Source organism: Schistocerca piceifrons, chromosome 4 (assembly GCF_021461385.2).
Source record: "Schistocerca piceifrons isolate TAMUIC-IGC-003096 chromosome 4, iqSchPice1.1, whole genome shotgun sequence".
Lineage (NCBI taxonomy): Eukaryota > Metazoa > Arthropoda > Insecta > Orthoptera > Acrididae > Schistocerca > Schistocerca piceifrons.
The window spans coordinates 390,415,011-390,433,519 of record NC_060141.1 but is presented as its reverse complement, the minus strand read 5'-3'; the positions used below and the strand labels follow the sequence as shown (position 1 = coordinate 390,433,519).

General features: G+C 38.7%; 2 protein-coding genes across 3 annotated transcripts in view; one reads left to right on the top strand and one right to left on the bottom strand.

Annotated features, from left to right (window-relative positions):
- Positions 1-3,659: 3,659 nt before the first annotated feature.
- Positions 3,660-10,502, bottom strand: LOC124796257 (ATP synthase-coupling factor 6, mitochondrial). Its single transcript, XM_047260363.1, has 4 exons — positions 10,417-10,502; positions 10,023-10,178; positions 3,879-4,015; positions 3,660-3,765 (listed from the first exon to the last, which is right to left on the bottom strand). Exons 2-4 carry the CDS (start codon positions 10,175-10,177, stop codon positions 3,734-3,736), a joined length of 324 nt encoding a protein of 107 aa, XP_047116319.1. The 5' UTR covers position 10,178; positions 10,417-10,502; the 3' UTR covers positions 3,660-3,733.
- Positions 10,503-10,747: 245 nt separating this feature from the next.
- The window catches only part of LOC124796256 (ETS-like protein pointed), an 820,436-nt gene continuing 812,674 nt past the window's right edge, over positions 10,748-18,509 (top strand). For both annotated transcript variants that reach the window (XM_047260361.1, XM_047260360.1), the window contains exon 1: positions 10,748-10,915. The gene's annotated coding sequence lies outside the window, so the exon portion shown is untranslated. The remainder of the gene's footprint in view (positions 10,916-18,509) is intronic.

Here is an 18,509-nt window from a genome sequence, read left to right as displayed (position 1 = left end):
CAGGTCACATCTTAATTTCCAAACTTTCTGTAATTTCTTTAGCTTTTTCTGCAATTCATAACTGTTTCACTGCAGTCAAGAGTCCACAAATGCTCCTAGAAATGGGCCACTATTCAAAATTTGGTTTCTAAATCTTTCTTATCACTACATAATCTGCCTGGAACTTTTCACTATCTTCAGGCCTATTCCATCAATACAACCTTCTTTAGTGGCTCTTAAGCCAAGTTTCTGCAATGAGTAAACTGTGCTCTGAGCATAATTCTATCATGCAGATTTTGCTTTCATTCCTTTCCCAAGGACCACGTTTCCAAATATTTATCCCTTCCTTCTTTTTATACTAATTAATTCCAATCATCCATTACAATTAAATGTCTCCCTCCTTCAACCAAACAATATTTTCCTTACTTTAAAAATCTCATCATCTGTAGAGCTATTAGCCACATACACTTTAACCGCTGTGGTGGCTCTTGGGTTTGACAATGCATCTACAACACTTAAATTATCAGACCTACTCCTGTTCGATTTCATATTGACAATGCTATACTGACCTGACCAAAAGTCTGCCTTTTCCTGCTATTATACATCACTAATTATAACTTCAATCTATCTATTTCTCTCTTCATATTCTCCAATCTATCAATCTTTTTAAGACTTCTAATATACCAAACTCTGACCCATAGAGTGCCAGTCTTTTTTTTTTTAAATCTCGCTCAGAGGTTGAAATGGGGAATTATTTTAGTGAAGAGAAAGCAATCATCATTCAAACATACGTTAGAGCTGCATGTCCTCAGGAAATACAATTCCTGACTTTATCCTTACTTTTAGCTGTATACAGCATCAACAGAATATTGCCACGATGGCTATGTTACAAGGCCAGATTAGTCAATTATCCGGATTATTGTTACTGCAAGAACTACAAAGGCTGTGACAACAAGAACAAAATGTGTTCTTATGGTAAATCAGAATGAAACCGGTGGAAATGAGAAGAAGCTGACTGCCCCTCCACTTTAACCTTCCCATAACAAATCTATCTCTCTCCCTCTGGAGACGGAATGAATAATTCCAAAAGCTAGAATTATTTTCTTCCATATTTGGATATGTCTACCGGCAGTACAAGAATTACACCTACAGGGCAGCCCCACTGTCTCTTATTTCTGTTTTTCTCAAGGCATTTTTCATTCTGATACAATTAAGACATTTAGCTTCTCACTAATGAATACAAACTGAAGCATTTTAACAGGCACTACTTTCAAGTGTATCTGCTAACTTTCATAAAAGTTGAAAACGTCGATTACATAACTGGCTGACTCTGTCCTCCTCATTACATGAATAAACTTTTCATGTGCAAAATGAAGATGTCAGAAATTTAACTGGAGACGAGCATGACCACTGCACTGAACTAACAAGCATGGTCAGTGTTATTTCACTCACCATACGACACAGAAATTTCTTTAATTTGAATACTTGGAACCAAGTAAGTGTGCTCCTGCAGATATTCTTTTCCAGACAGGCTCCTTAAGTGGCAACCCAAGTCACCTACCAAGTGCCGCTGATATAAAAGTAACTACACCCAAGTACAAATTCTAACATACAATAATGAAAAGGAGATATCACAAAAGCCCAACCAACAAAAACTTTGTACACATCAAATTTTGAATATCTTGGGAGTTTACAGCAGCAGTAATGGCAGTAAGTATGTCAAAGATCACAGGTCAGTCATCAATACAAGGGGACAGATGCAATACACTCTACCAACAGTAGGAAATTTCAAAGAGTTTAAAAACTACTTAAAGGCGAACCCTCAGGAAGTAAAAAAAATAATACTGGCTAGTTCCACATGGATGACAAAGAGAAAGCATGCAGACAACTTATGGAAGAAAATATGGAAATGCCTACAAGAGGTAGGTAATAAAACAAGGGTGTACCCAGTGAGGAGCTAGGGAGGGAAGCAGGCAGAAAAGTAATCGGAAGCTAAACTCTAATTCTGCTTCACCACACACACACACTTATATATTTAGTATCAGTTTGAAGAAAGTTGGAAAATGTAATTGATTCTGACTAGCAATAAAAAATATCATGGCCAATTTCTCATGTAATCTAAAATTGATTCTGACTAGCAATAAAAAAATATCATGGCCAATTTCTCATGTAATCTAAAAACTATTTCATCAGTCATATCCAAACTCTTCCTTTCTGTGACCTTGGATACTACCTTGAACCAAAATAATCTTTGCAGGCAATAATATCATACAGAAAGCCTGTAACACAGCATTTTCCAATACTTTTGTCTGTATAAGCAAGCTGAATTGGGATTAAAATTTCAAAACAAATTTTCAGCATCTCAATTTTGTAAGCCTCTGTCAAATATTACTTTAGAAAGCTATAGAAATTATGGTGTAACAGGTTGTTCCATCTCTTCCTCACAATCAGATGAAAGATGTTCATGTAAAAATGTTTACATAGTTAGTGCATAAAGAATTTTTTCTGCACACACATAGCGTTTGCCAATGTACAGACTGTGACACAAGAGCACAGAATGTTACCAAGGAACACCACCAACTGAGTGTCTTCACTTCCTGTGAATGGGTCACATATGCTTGGGCAATGCGGCTTGGTGATGTTTTGGAAGGCAGAGAACAAGAGGAGCAGAAAAAAAAAAATTACATGACAGAAGCCAAAGTGAGATATATGTCTTTCTCCTGTGTTCTGTTCTGAGATTCACATAAGATATGTTGTTCTGGATAATAAGATATTTGTCACCTAATGCTGTAACTGTTAAACACATGAACAACCAAATACAGAAAAGTTCTTCAGAAGTGGTTACATGATTTTGTAGTTAGTTTATATAGTCTGGAGCTCACTTAGAACCCGTGACCCTCTGCAGACAATGAAGTAGTCCCATAGTACAAGGAGCGGCACTGCATTGCAGGTCCACTGCACCCAGAAAACATGAGAAGGCAACCATAAAAATACTCCTGAACAATATTTGGGTGACAAATTGTTAATGAAGTTGTTGGTTCAGTTACACCTCTTAATTTGAGCCCATTAACACTTCACAGTGCTGTCAGCTGCACACCAAAACAATTACATTATTACTGTAAACACTTGTACCAGACAAAGGCAGCACTCTAAAATTATGCAGTATTACATTTTAAGTACTTTCAGTTAGATATTTAGCTATAATGACACCAAAAGTAATTCCCTTTCATAAAAATGCTGAAATCTTGGTGGCTGAAGCAGAAATATATTGATCCAAACTCCCAAATTATGCTTTACTACAAAACCAACTATCCTATTTGTCATACAATTTAATTTTGCACAACTCAGTGGGTAAGTAGGTGTCAGTTTCAAATCCATAAGCTTGAGATTTGGTTTTCAGTGATTCCTACAAATTTTATCACTTACTTTACCTCTGGGAATACTTTATATACGCGGAAGATGCCTAGCTGCACTGTGTCCCACATTAAGCTGTAAGTCTCCATTTAATTGGATGTGCAAGTCAGTGAAAGCAAGAGCACTAGGTCCACACCTGGTGAAGATCACTTTCTTCAAACCAACTTCTGGATTAATAGCAGCTTTACACTTAGGCCTACTTCCTCTATGAGTCTTCACATTTTCTAATTAACACAAAATAAATGTAATATGATAGGTTTCAGATATCTGATATTAACAACATTTATTTAATCAATATTTACAATGAGAATTAACACTAACTGAGTTGATTTCCATACAATTAGGACATGTTGATAGGATCAATCTTTGGATCTGAAACAAATAAAATAAAGTCAAATATAGTCACTGCTTAAAAGTACCTCAATTAATAACTAAAATGAGTAAGTTTTTCTGCTTTTCATATGAAAGTTACAATTAACACAAACCTGTGAACTTGAAAGCTGGGAATTTTGTCATATCTTCACCAGGCTTGCCACCAAACTGCTTTGCTACCTTTTCCAGTTCTGCTTTCCATTCACGTTCTATTTCAGGAGTCATATCCACTAATTTTCCTCCTGCTGCCCTGTGGAAGTATCAAAAATTAAGAAATGCAATGGCATAAAGCTATGAAAATCCTGGATGAGCTAAAATACACTAAATTCATTAATAAAATCTTACAAATGACTTGCACAATCAATAATAATCAAGCACATACAGGTGACAGATGGTGGTTTAAGTGTCAACTGGTCAAAAGAGACCCAGTTTTTATAAGAAATACTTCAGCAATGGTCAAAGCTTTTATGCAACTGAAAATTGTCATTCCACCTCTCTTCTTAATGCAATTATCTATTCCAAATTTCACACTGTCATTCATTGCTCTCAGCCTTGGTTTCATCTATGTCTTCCATTTTATCTGAAAGAATCAGGAATTGGCTATCAAAGTGCTGGAGGAAACATGTACATTCGCCTGAAGTTGTTTAAGGAAACCACGAAAAATGTTAACCAGAATGGTGAGATATAAATTTAAACATGAATGCAATGTGTTAACTGCTGTGGCAATGAATGGTGAGAATGAATGATTTCAGACATTCATACTGTTGAAAGAACTGACTGGCACTGCTTGTAAATCCAGTATACTGAAGTTAAACTGATTAATATAGGGCAAAGCTGCACGACATTCAACATTCTTTGACCACTAACATCGTGTCACTGGAGGATAAAGTCAAACATGTGGCATCACAATGTTTGGACTGTTTTTGACCAAGTTTCAGTTTTAAACTGCATGCTATTATAATTCAACAGACAAAAATCTACTGGCTTCACTGATGGATGCATGAGCCCTGGATGCACTAGATCTGATGCCTAACCTGTAGCACTGGGAGGACATTGTCAGGTAACTACTAAATCACAACTATTTAGAAAGCTGCTGCTCTTTACTTTTGTACATGAAAATTTACATTATTTATTTTACATATAAATGTTTTTAAGTTACATTACTTTTATCTTTATTTTAGGAAATGGGTGTTCATTTGTTCAGTCCTCTCCAGATGTCTAATTACAGTAATGTTCAATAAACATCAGGATACGCTACTATTCCAAATGCTGTCCACAATGTGCAAGATGCCTGTGCTTGGTGTTAATGTCTCGGGAACTTTAGTAACCTATAATTTACAAGCAACACACTGGCATAGGAACCTCTGGTAACCACCTCCCTGCATTAAAGACACAATGGACAATTATACCAGTCATCTTCAACCCAAGTGAATATCTAGTCTGGTAATCACACACAATGTATTGCCGTAACTAAGTAACAAAATGAACCTCAGTAAAGGTTTTCAAAATTATAAAGCATATAATGTATTAACAACACAACAAATAAGATTAAGAATCTCATTTGTGGAAATTTATAAGTATTGTGGAATTCTCTACACCAAATACCAAAGCAAACCATAAAGGAAAGGTAAAGCTGTCATCAAACCAAAAAGCTGGTTTGAACATCACATTGCAATCATTACCCATGGATGGCTCTATTAAAACTGGCATGCTATTGCATTCCTCCTACCATTGAACTTACTTATCCAGGCCAGTTATTTGCCAACCAACAGCAAGATGTGGATGTCAAACCACAGCCCAACTAGTCAACTTTCACATCTACAAATGCTTGTCAGAAGCAAAACAAATGATCAACAAAAAAGAATCCTAAGACCAACTGAGAGTATAAACACAGTTTTCTTAATCTGTAATCTGACACCACCAAGTCACACTGATTTTTACAGAGTATTCATTGTATTTGAAACAAGATACATTTACAATCTAACAAGACATCACCTGCATGTAGTATCTGAGAACAGCCTTATTAAAAGAGGAAGGGTGTAGATGACCTGTTAACATGAGACAGGCTCTATTATTATAGGAATACCCAAATGAAAATTTATCAAGAATCAGGCTAGATCTGTAGTATATTCTGTGTGTAACAGGGATACCATCATTCACAGCCAGTTGAACTAAAGGTGCTATACCTACACCTTCCTGTTTTGCATAAAAATTAGTCAATCCAGAAACAAGAAAATCACACACACACACTACACACAAAGCACGGGAAAAATTTTCACTGCCAGTATTTATCTGGCAAGGGGAGGAGAGGCAGTGGCATTCCTGATCACCAGACTTTGCGCCAATGTTCTGGTTTAAATACCAAACATCTCCGCAGTGTCTCATGAAGTGAAGGCATGACACTATTGGTGGTGGTCCTTCCTTCCACCACACACACACACACACACACACACACACAACACACACACACACACACACACACACGTATGTAGTATTGCAAATATTGTAACAGAGCATGTTACAAATAAATAAAAAAAAAATACACTACAAAGAAAGCGTGACAAGAAGTAGTGAACATCATTATTATAGCATTTATGGTCCAATAATTCATTTCCATACCAGTAAAAGCAGCAGGGGACTGTCTTTGAGGCATTGCAGGATTGTACCTACAACTTGCTTGGTTTTTATAGCTGATTTGTGGCTTGTGTGTAGCTCTGGAATTCCTTGAAGTTTGAAGTCAAACTCTTCTTAAAGACATTTAACATTTGTCTGCAAGCCTGTTGCTGCTTTTAAACCTGAGATATTATTCTCTCTTTTTAACAGCTTATTAATTTCCTCCTTAAACTACAGTGAATCCCCCCCCCCTCTTTTTTTATTGCGCTATTATTTTAGTCCATCACTAAACAGTAACATCTACAAATACCTCACAGTACTGTCAGCTATAACCTGAATAATTGGAACTACTGTATTATTAATATTTTTATGAGCTCTCACAGGCATTAAGAGATTTCAGTTTCTATTCAAAATGCTGCCAACTACCACAGTAATCATTACAGCTGACACACCTGCATTACCAGTAGCCAATTTATCACCCTGCAGAGTGAACTGAAGGTCTAGATAGAGTGGTGGCACTGTCATTTATTTCTAAGCAACAGGGATGGAAAGCATTAATGGCATACACCGAGGTATTCTTGCAAATGAGACAGCACCACACACTACACAGTTATAAGTCAAAGCCTTCAACAGCACAATAATTAAACACTGACTGGCACTTTTGTTTGACAATACTCCCCTCAACACTTTAACATACTAACAGTGTAAAATCTGAGAGCCATTATTAACCACTGACTGCTTCCATTGTTATTTCATTTTTCATAAAAATCAAATGTACCATGCCCATTTTGAAGCATCTCGTTCATGGATATGATGATTCATTTGTTCTGACATCTTTTAAGACCAGATACCACAGTCAGAATAATTTTTCTCAGAGTTCTCCTGTTAGCCTCGAAACACACTTCTGTGCAACAAAAGGTGTTGATTTTAAATACAAAACTGGTATTTCTTTGCACTGTTCAAAATATTGCAAATTAATGCCTAACACACTGGTCCATGTCATCAACGTAATTGATTTTCAATTTCGACCATATCCTTCTCAGCATCATTACCTCGTAATTTTATTTTGCACAACACTGACTTACTCTACTTAAATATTTTTTCTACACCTAGATGTTAGCACACGCACCCCTTTCTCCTTGGTAATAAATGTAATAAAGTTAACAGAAAGTATTTTCTATGAACAGTTTTCGTCTTTGCATTGCAAGATAACAATGTGCACTACTTTGAAATGGAACATGGTTTACCCAGTCACGTGACCGCATTAGTTCCAGGTGTGGCGTAGTCTTTATTCCTGAAAAGCCTAGAAGTATTCTATTTCAAGAGTGTAGGTAATCCTAGTCCCTAGTTCATAAAGTCAATTTCCCAAGACAAAGTAGGATAGAGATTAAAGCACTCAGTCCAAAGGGATGCCTGTAGTTACAGGGTATTTTAATTGCATAACCCTAATTAGTATAGCAAATGCAGACTGAATCCACTATCTTAGTAATAGTTCTTTAACAATATATTCGTCTAGTTTAACCACTTTTTCCTCACATGCTGTTTGTGTACTAGAATTTACTTCATCATATTTGCAGAAGAGAGAGTAGCTGAAGTAGTGTTCATGCAGAAAAATATGCAAATGGTTGCCAAGGATAAAGTACGTGATGCCACACATAAGTACAGATATTGTGCACTGAACATTGGGATCACATCTACTGTCTTTAGGCAGTAATTCTGTGGTGGTGAACATTGTGTTATCAGTAGCCTGATAGTGAATTATGAAGACTTTCAATCCTGCCGATAGCTGTATCCTTTTGGGACTTGTTAGTGGAACAGAGGTGACAGGAAGTTAACCTATGCAATTGAAATGAGTTTTTCTAAGCTATCAGTGGAATTTCCTTGCAACACCTTTACTCTCACAATGAACAAATGTCCCAAACATTGGCTGCTTGGCATTCTTAAGCATGGTAATTCTAAAGACAAGCCACCTAACTCCTAATTATTGCTAATTTGCAGCTTGTGCTTTACAGTGCTATCTGCATTTTATTTGTTATTTAGATAAATAAACTCTGGCCCAACATGCTGGGGCTGGCAGTCATGTGTCCGTGAGATGTGCTTGCTTGTGTGTGTGTGTGTGTGTGTGTGTGTGTGTGTGTGTGTGTGTGTGTGTGTGTGTGTGTGTGTGTCTGTGTGTGTGTGTTTTATTGACAAACGCTGTGGCCGTTAGCTATATGTGAGTGTCTTTCTTCTTTATGGTAAGTAGCAATCTGCATTTTTTCACATCCTCTGTTATACATCTTAAACTTCAAAGTATACCATTGTTCAATACACGTTACGTGAAAATTAGAAGGCAGACTGGGCCTCAAACGAGAAACACTGTCTGTCAAGAGCAGTGCACTACCAGTCTACATCTTTTCTCCACAAGCCACATTATAACGTGTGACAGATGGTAGTTCATACACCACTGTCATTTCCCCAATTCCAGGCATGAATTTTTCACACAAAGATCAACTGTTGCCAAGCCTCAGTGTGAGCTTGAATGTCTACTTCAACCTTCATGGTCTTTTGTGATACGTTTGTATAAAACAAAGGAGGAAGCAAAATCAATTGTCACCTTTCAATCTTATCAAGACCTTGGGCTCGGTATGCCACTTCAATCCTCATTTAAAAACATAACACAGAGGCAACCAAATGAACATTGAGTTATTTCAATTTCTGATTATGGATGTATGATATCAATGATCAATACATTCTACAATATATTCCTACACAAATGGCATACTTGCCACCACCCAAACAAAGATGTGTAAAGTAATACACAAGGTATTACACACAAACAAAGCATAATCTGTACATACCATACAAGTTAGTGTATATATATTCATTTTGAAGTTCTGTGTAGATTGTTTGGAAATACATCCAATACCTCTGCTAGTATCAAATACATTGTAATTTGGTGGAGGTCACAATGGAAAATCTCAACAGAGTGCCGCTAATGTAAGATACTGGAGGGTGTAAGTCTAGCAAAGGAGGGCAGAGGTAAGCTACGAAATACAGCCCACATAAAATCGGAATATCATATCAAAACTGCACGGAATTTAATCTGAGTAGTGCTTTGAGCAACCACAGGCATTTGCCTTACGCAAATGGAGTTAATTTCACATAATCATAATTTTGCTGTGATCCTTGCACTCAAATTACACTCATGCTATTTTCTTCAAGTGGTTTCATATCTCGATACCCAAAAGGTAAGAACTGACTCCTCTGCAGCTGTTGACACATTAACAAAACCTAAAGAAATCTGGACTTTTTCATATAGTACCTGGAAGTGATAGGATTTCTATTGCTCCAAGAACTGGCTAAAAAGATTTTGTTGACCTGTCTGATAGCTTGGTTGTGGTGACAGACTGCCTGTAGCATATCTTGAGGTCTATGATAGGTTGCAAGATGATAATTTGGTTGAGAGTTGGAGTAGCCAACGAATGTGAAAGCTAGATTTGCGAAGTTCTTGCCTTTACATCCTACAGAACGAAATGCTATTATATTCATTACGTTTCTAATTAATCACTACTCCAGGAACTTGATGCATTAGGGTGCAATGTAATACAAGTACATAATCTAGCTCCTTTCTATTTTAAATTCGTTTAATTTTTAGTACTTACTGGCTTCTCTTGGCATAATCTCTAACTTTATCGATGAATAACTGCTGAATCGGATCTGTAGCCTTCTGGAGGGCAGGTGCAACTATACCAAAATTGCGCCGAAGCAGAAGGGGGATGGCTTTCTTTGAACGCTGCAGAAAATGAGATGTGAGCATTCTGAAACGAGGGCAGAATTTTAAAGTTGGAACTCCTTAATACAGCCATTAGAGTGTAATAATACAAAAGAACGACAGGGAAAGTCTTAAAAAGTATATGAGCTTTATTTCTCAGTGAATTACACAATTTATGATATACAATCGATTTCAGATTGTATCCACTAAAACCCACATCAATATATTTTTTCTAGTACCATACTCTTATTAAACACAAACTAATTTTCTAATAAACTTCTTACGTGCACAACTTATTTATCGCGATCACTTCCACCGAGAACGACCGCTATCAGATGCTCAGGCGCTAATGGCGGACGGGGAGCGGAACCACTCCGTTAGTGGCGTAGCAATTGTAAGAAAGAAACAACAGCTTAAATGCATATGGAAACAAATACAAAAATATATATTATTATTTATAACTCCAAAAATGCGTTCAAAACTGTCAAGTTTTGCTATATTTAGTTACGTCACTGATGTTTATAGTGTTTTCCTACGTCACAAGCAGCGTGGTAGAGGCGACCAATAGGAAACGTTGTTTCCTTTCATTCATCCATTCATTCATTTACTGACTGCGCTCGGCAGCCATAATCTTTGCGTTTTATGTTGTGATCAGTACTACAGAGCAGTGTGTGTGAGTGTGTGTGCGTGCGCGAGCGTGACGTACAAAGGTGGCTGTCATTAGCTGTGAGGACGCGTAAACCTAGAACAGTTCGAGCGACTTGCTGTGTTTGCTACTGAAAGGTGAGGCCGTTAAAAATTAGAACTAATCGTACACAACGTTTTCCTGACCGGGAAAATGGTTGTCATCTATTAATAAATTGAAAAGCCCGTAAGAAACTCGTACCATCTCTGTAATTTCCCAACATTTACATCGTATGTCTTGTGTGATACGTAGAACATGCCTTGCGCGAAGACACGCGGTTTCCGCGTCAACAATGAACATTGTTTATCTGTGCTTCCAGGCACCGGGCGGCATCGCATACTCTCATTATCAAAGGAACTGTATTCATTTTAGTTTCTAATATGACTGTATAGATACCAATTGTAAAATCTGAGCTTGTTGTAAGAGGTTTTTTTCCAGTTGTACACTTTTTTGTGACCTCTTCGAACTTTGGTAAATGTCTATTTCTACTGACGCAGAATTGTAAAATAGATCGGCGAACGTCCACACAGCAATAAATGAAGTAATTTGGTTTTGTATCGCTGTTGGAAAAGCATGTCGTGCACATGACTTCAGAAAAACCTGTTATGTATGGGTCTGAATATGTAAGTTTTATATCTGTACTTATATACGTGAAAACTGTTTTCTGACAATAATAATTGCCGGCTGGCGCAGTCCTCGAGACGCGGGGAATCATGTTCACAGGAATCAGAGAACACATCCGGTCAATCTGAATTTTGTTTTCTGTGGTATCTGACTGAAAAGTGGTAGGATTCCTTTATCAGCTACATGGGAGGATCGTTCCACTACTCTTGTCCAACAAATCCACAGAAGCATCGTTAAATATAATGTCGACTTCTTGTGTAAGGTTCATAAAACTGCTAGGTAACTCGAATTTTCATCCCATGTCTTCTTCAATATATTAAAATTTTGTTGCTCGAAAGTAACCAGACACACACATAAAAATAAATTCACAATAAGAAATCTAGAACACACTAATTTTGATGTGGCTAGAGAATTTGACATTTAGGAAACAATGGAAATGATGCGTCCCCGTAAATAAATAAATTTAAAACAAAATGGCAGTGTCTAAGCAAACAGGAATTTGTGAGGAAATGAGGTAATGACGACAATTCGGGATAGACAACTGCTGTACATCTGTGTATATTCCGAGTCATTTATATTGTATATTTATGCACGATATTAATTTTGTCTGTCGAATATTAATCACCATTAAAGTTAAAACAACGATACGCGAGTTCTTTTGAACAACTGTGTTTAATCAAATGTATAAATCTGTGAGAAACAACGGTAGCAGTATATGATGACATGTAGGGACATACCATAGAAAAGTAACATACATGTTACGACCAAGTTTTTTTTTTTTTTTTTTTTTTTTTTTTTTTTTTTTTTTTTTGGGGGGGGGGGGGGGGGGGGCGTGTGGCCAGAAAACTTGTTGAATTAGGTTACAATAGATACAACCATCGATGACTAAACTGTTGGACTACGGTGTCACGTTGCATAACTTTGGCGGTTTTACAATTATCAGGTCAAAAGTCACAGGTGGTGGCTGCTACTGCGTGGAATTCCGAAGAATGTCGATATTCGACGTGATAGAGTTACATCTGCCTACAATACTGCAAGCTTTCGGTGCGCACTCTTGAAGTAGGTTCTGACGCATTATAATTGCAGGAAGCTTTGAAGGGTGTACAACAACACTGATGTTTCTTCTAGCTAACACTCTATTTAAATAATGAATAGTAAAATTGTAATGTCATACAAGCGCAAATAGTGTGTGTGTGTGTGTGTGTGTGTGTGTGTGCGTAAGAGAGAGAGAGAGAGAGAAAATTCCCTATCCCGAATCACATTGGCTGAGATGTGGGGCGTACTAACGTCCAATCGCCAAAAAGTGAAAGTATCTGGTGTTACCGAAGTTCCGAATATTAAATTACTGATATAGGGAACCGAATCTGTTATAGCATCACTGCAATCATTTTTATGAGCTAACGCTATGCAGCCAATTCGCCCTACCGTAGCCGAAGCTCGTAATGTCTTAACAGGCTTCCTTCCTACTATCATACAGTCTTCCAGTGAATTCAGTCGAAGCATTCTGTGGCACAACTTTGATTTGCGGTGGGCCTGCTTCATATGCTTAAGTCTCTTGTAGCTGGCTGAAGAAATTGAGGTTCCGTCAAGTTTTCAAAGCTCACCTTCCAAATACCTTGCACTTCCAGTTGATGAATCATCTTATTTCGTTGTAACATGTTTGTTATCTTGCACCTTCATCTATATTCGCCGCCAATGTTTCATCATAGAATGTCGATTCATTTCTCTGGCCCATCAATTTTTTTCTCTCAGTTGCTCCTTCAATTTTTCACTTTAGAATCATAGTTCTTTTTGTAAGAAGTTTCCGATGAGCTTCTTTCCTCAAACATTCTTTATAGTTGTATAGGTTAAATGGCAACTGTCATTTTTGCAACGGTAGCTATGTAACCTATGTAACTTGGATATCTTCAGCTGTGGAAGAAAGAATCCGAGGAACGAAGACGACATGTATTCTGTGTAGTGTCTCTTAATTTCGAGCTTAACGCGCCCACAAAGCTTTTAACATTATTTTCTACGACCACATTTCAAATGTTTCCAGCGTTTCTTCTCCCTTTTTCATGTACACCACGTTTCACTTTTATATAAAGCTCCCCTCCAGGCGTAATTATAGCAACTTCTTACCCAGTTTGTAGTTAATATTTGATACAAGCTGTCGTAGAGGCAGTTATCAGGTGGCAGCACTCATGATAAGACATTCTTCGTTTTGCTGATATTTCACTGTGTCTCCAGTACAGCGGCAGTAACCAGTAAACTTCACAGAAAAATTTTGAAAGTAGGCCTGAAAATAAGATTTAAATAACGTGTAACCAATTACGGAAACCAAAAATTATACAAATTAACAATGGAGCCACAGACCAATAAAGAACTTTTTGCATACTGTGCAGCTGTAGTTAACAACTTTGATCGTCAGCGAATTAAATAAACCAAAGAGAAAAAGTTGCCTGTAGTGGTTTCGGTACTCAAGCGTTTGAAAAGGAAAGTTACAGTCGCTTCGTATTACCAACTGTGACTAGCCGCATTGAGACATGGACTTTTAATTCGAAAACCTTTCAAAACCTGAGAGCAGCGCAGCGAGAAATTGCGGGAATTATTAGAAATATGGACTTACCAGGGGAGAGAAGTAGGCAGAGAAATGGACTAGGGGACAGACTAGAGGAAAATGTAATTACTGCTTCAATTAATACTAAAGTGAGCTATGCATTTGGCCAACGAAAGGGTGGTAAATGGACCAAGCTTTTCTTCGCGGGATTCTAGCCTAGGAAATAATAAATTAACAGAGATGCCAATCCAATGGATGGTGAGTGAATAACTACACACGTGGACGTGCGTACCTAAGAGCATTATACATGGAGATGTCTGAAGGGACAAGGGAGTCTTTATCTAACAATAGCTGAAAGACGTCTTAGCCACCATATTCAGTTTTCTACTTACCCAAAAGGAGCATAGTTACCTTGTGGACAAGGCAGAAGTTCTCTACATAGAGCAGTTTTCAAGAAAATTCTCACTTTGTTATGGAAATGGCGTAGGTCGCATGCAATACACACAGTACATTTCGTTTGCACTTCTGCCACGTGAAGAATGGCGGCCGTGTTCTACAGCTGGTGTAAGAACATAAAAAAGAAGTCTCCTTTCCGCAAGTGCCATTGTGCTATGTCACAAGTAATACTCCCGTTTCCAGTAAGTGATGTTATATCTCTGGAATGGCTTTCTTTGTACCCTTCTCTGAAGCTTTCACGTAGTTTGATATTCTACGTAGTAGCTCAAAATATTGCATATCCAATTTGAATTCACATCGCGGAGTGTCCTTTTCGTGATTTAGTTTTCTACCAGCAGCGATGTTGTTGATGGCGAATTTCAAACATATGAATACCAGGTCAGTAGTCCACTTCAAGAAAGTTATCAGACTTTACCGAGATTGATACCAACACGTCGCTCGGATTGGAAAACAGAGACGCTGCCTCAGGTATTCAGACTCTAGTTTATGCGGACCTTAGAGGGTCCTAAAGTGAATGTTTTCATAGGAAAAGCCAAAGTAAAATTTTGCCAAACGAACTTAAAAAGAAGACCTAAGAAATTTTGTTGTAACATAATGTCAGAGAAGAGATCAAAATAGTCTGTTCATTCGCTCAGTGCCCATATTGACACCGGAGTGGAGAACGACAGAAAAATTGTCGAAATACTGAATTATATCTCCCGAAAATGTTTCGTCGCAGAAGATCATAATACGGGTCTTCCTACCGCTGTCGCACTGACGCCGAAATGGCAGATAGTGATAAGCGACCCCAAAATAGAAAATAAAAAGATCTCAGTAGTGGAAAGGCAGTTCATCTGAGAGGTTGTACAGTGGCCATGCGAAAGAACATGCCTCCCCTCCTAGCAGTTGTTTATGGTTGGCCACTGGAGCATCAAAGGATACTCAGCGGTTGGAAAAAAAAAAAAAAAAACAGATAAATCCCGTTTTCATGGACGGTCATAGGGTAAATTAGAGACTTATACCGATGTTGTAGAATTATGGAACATTTGTCATTCTCACGCATTATGACGTTTTCTGGGAACGAAAATCTGCTTCCTAAAAGTCAACTTGAACTCCGGAAACAGAGGACCGCTCTGTTCGTCCATGATATCCAGAGCGCCGTAGATAAAGGAGATAAGATGATCCCGTGTTCTTTCACTTCCGGAATGAATTCGATAGTTTCGCGCAGTCGTTTAGTGAACAAAATGCGGCCATTTACCAAGTGGTGGAAGAGATTTGTGGCAAGAGTTCCTGACATACAACACGCCATTCTTGACGAAACAGAATCGACAGATGTGGCGGTAATTTCGGGAATACACTGAGCAAGTTTAAATATCTACATCAACATGTTTACTCTGCAAGTCACAATTACGTACGTGGCAGAGGGTTATCGAACCACCTTCAAGCTATTTCGCAACCGTTCCACTCGTAGAACAGCGCGCGGGAAAAATGAACGCTTAAATCTTTCCGAGCTATCTCTGATTTCTCTTATTTTATTGTGATGATCCATTTTCCCTCTGTTGGTGGGCGCCAGCAAAATATATTTTCAGTCTGTGGACGAAGTTGTTGATAGACATTTCATGAGAAGATCTCGCCGCAACGAAATCGCTTTTGCTTATGATTACCACCCCAATTCGCTTATGATATCCGTGACATTCTTTTCCCTATTTCGCGATGATACCAAACGCGATGCCCGTCTTTGAACTTTTTGGATGTCCTTTCTCAGTCCCATCCGCTGCGGATCCTACATAGCACAGTAATGCTCTAGAAATGGGCGGACAGATGTGGTGTAAGCAGTCTCTGTAGTAGTCCTGTGGCATTTGCTGTGTGTTCAGTGAATAACTCGTAGTCCTTGATTTGCTTTCCACACAACATTATCTATGTGACAGCTCCAATTTAAATTATTCGTTGTTGCAATCCCCAAGAATTTGGCAGAGCTTACAGCCTATAGATTTGTGTGATTTGTCTTGTAATCGAAATTTAGCGGGTTCGTTTGAGTAGTTACGTGGATGGACTCCACACTTCTCGTTATCTAGAATCAATTGCCAATTTCCGCAACATACCAGTATCTTGTTTGAATCATTTTGCAATTTGTTGTGATCATCTGATGACTTTATAAGACGGTAAATGACAGTATCAACTACAAAAAATCTAAGAGGGCTGCTCAGATTGCCTCCTATATCGTTTATGTAAATCAGGGACGGCAGAGGGACTATAACACTTCTTTCGGAAACGCCAGATATTACCTCTATTTTACTCGATGACTTCCGTCAATTACTACGAACTGCAACTTTTCTGACAGAAAATCACGAATCTAGTCGCACAACTGAGACATACTCCATAGGGACGCAATTTGGTTAGAAGTCGCATGTGAGGAATAGTGTCAAAAGCCTTCTGAAAATATATAAAAAAAGGAATCCATTTGACATCCACCGTCGATATCACTCATTACTTTGTGAGAATAAAGAGCTAGTTGAGTACCACAAGAACGAAACCCGCCCGGTTAACCGTTCGGCCTAACGCACTGCTTTCTGGGCGGGAAGGTCCCCGGCACGAATCCGTCGGCGTATTAGTGTCGAGGTTCGGTGTGCCGGCCAGTCTGTAGATGGTTTTTAAGGCGGTTTTCCATCTGCCTCGGCGAATGCGGGACGGTTCCCCTTATTCCGCCTCAGTTGCACTGCGCAAACACTTTCTCCACGTACGCTTACACAATGATTACTCTACCATGCAAACATTGGGGGTTACACTCGTCTGGTGCGAGACGTCCCCGGGAGTGTCCACAGGGAGCCGAACCGCACAATAACCCTGGGTTCGGTGTGGGGCGGCGGTGGGGTGAGTGGACTGTTGTGGGATTGTGGACCACTGAGGACTACGGCGGTGACGAAGCCTCTCCGTCGTTTCTAGGTCCCCAGTTCCATACAATACCACAGGAACGATATTTTATGAATTAGTGTTGGCTGTTTGGCGATAAATCGTTCTGTTCGAGATAACCCGTCATGTTCGAATACAGTATATGTTGCAAAGTCCTACTGCAAATCGACGTTAGAGATATGGATCTGTAATTCATCGGATTAATCCTATTTCATTTCCAATCTGTATGTAAGGAACTTTCGACGAGCGATCGGTTGTATATGATTGCTAAGTATTGGGCTGTTGTATCAGCATACTCTGAAAGGAACTTAACTCGTGTACAATCTCAACCGGAGGCCTTGCCTTTAAGTGATTTAAGCTGCTTCGCTACACCGAAGATATCCTACTTAGAAATTACTCATGTTGACAGCTGTTCTTGACTCGAATTCGGGAATATTTTCTTTATATACTTTGGTGTAGGAATTTCGGATGGCCATCATTATTAATGAACTAGTGGCTAACGATGGAGGTTCTCTGAGGCTACTCGCGGGCGATGCTGCTGTCTGAAAATCGAGAAGTCTTCAGCGAAACGCTGGATGACTTGCCGAGGGTGGACGATTGGTGATGGGCATAAAGAGGCGAAGTAATCAACTACTGTTCGACGGAATGCCCTCTTTTTTTAGCCGCTTGCGTTCCCGTTTGTGTTTGGCGTCTGAGTTATCGGCCGTTTTTGCGAATGATGAGCGGACTGTCGACCGCGTTTTCTTTTTATCCGTCGTAGCAATATGGCGAAGGCCATTAATTTTTAGTTCTGAACCTCCGTTTTTCTATGGCGTATTTTATAGACCTTTCTCCACGTCCCTGTTTTAAGCTGTCTTCTCTTCCATCGATTGGGATTGACATGTAGTCGTTCTTAACTCCTCTCTTCGTTTTCTACAATTTTGACATGTGCGTGTATGATCCTAGTTGCTTTTGCGCCCCAAAACAAAACAAAACTGTTTGATTAAACAAATGCCGACGTATCACTGGAAACAGTAACCACCGTAAAATGCCTAGGAGAAACAATCCGGATCCCCCTATAGTGAAATGACCACATAAATCAAAGCAGATTCCAAGCTGAGATTCATTGGGAATCTTAAGCAAATGCAATTTATTCCCGAAAGAACTTGGTCAGTGGATTGCTGATTATTGCACCTCACCCTGGT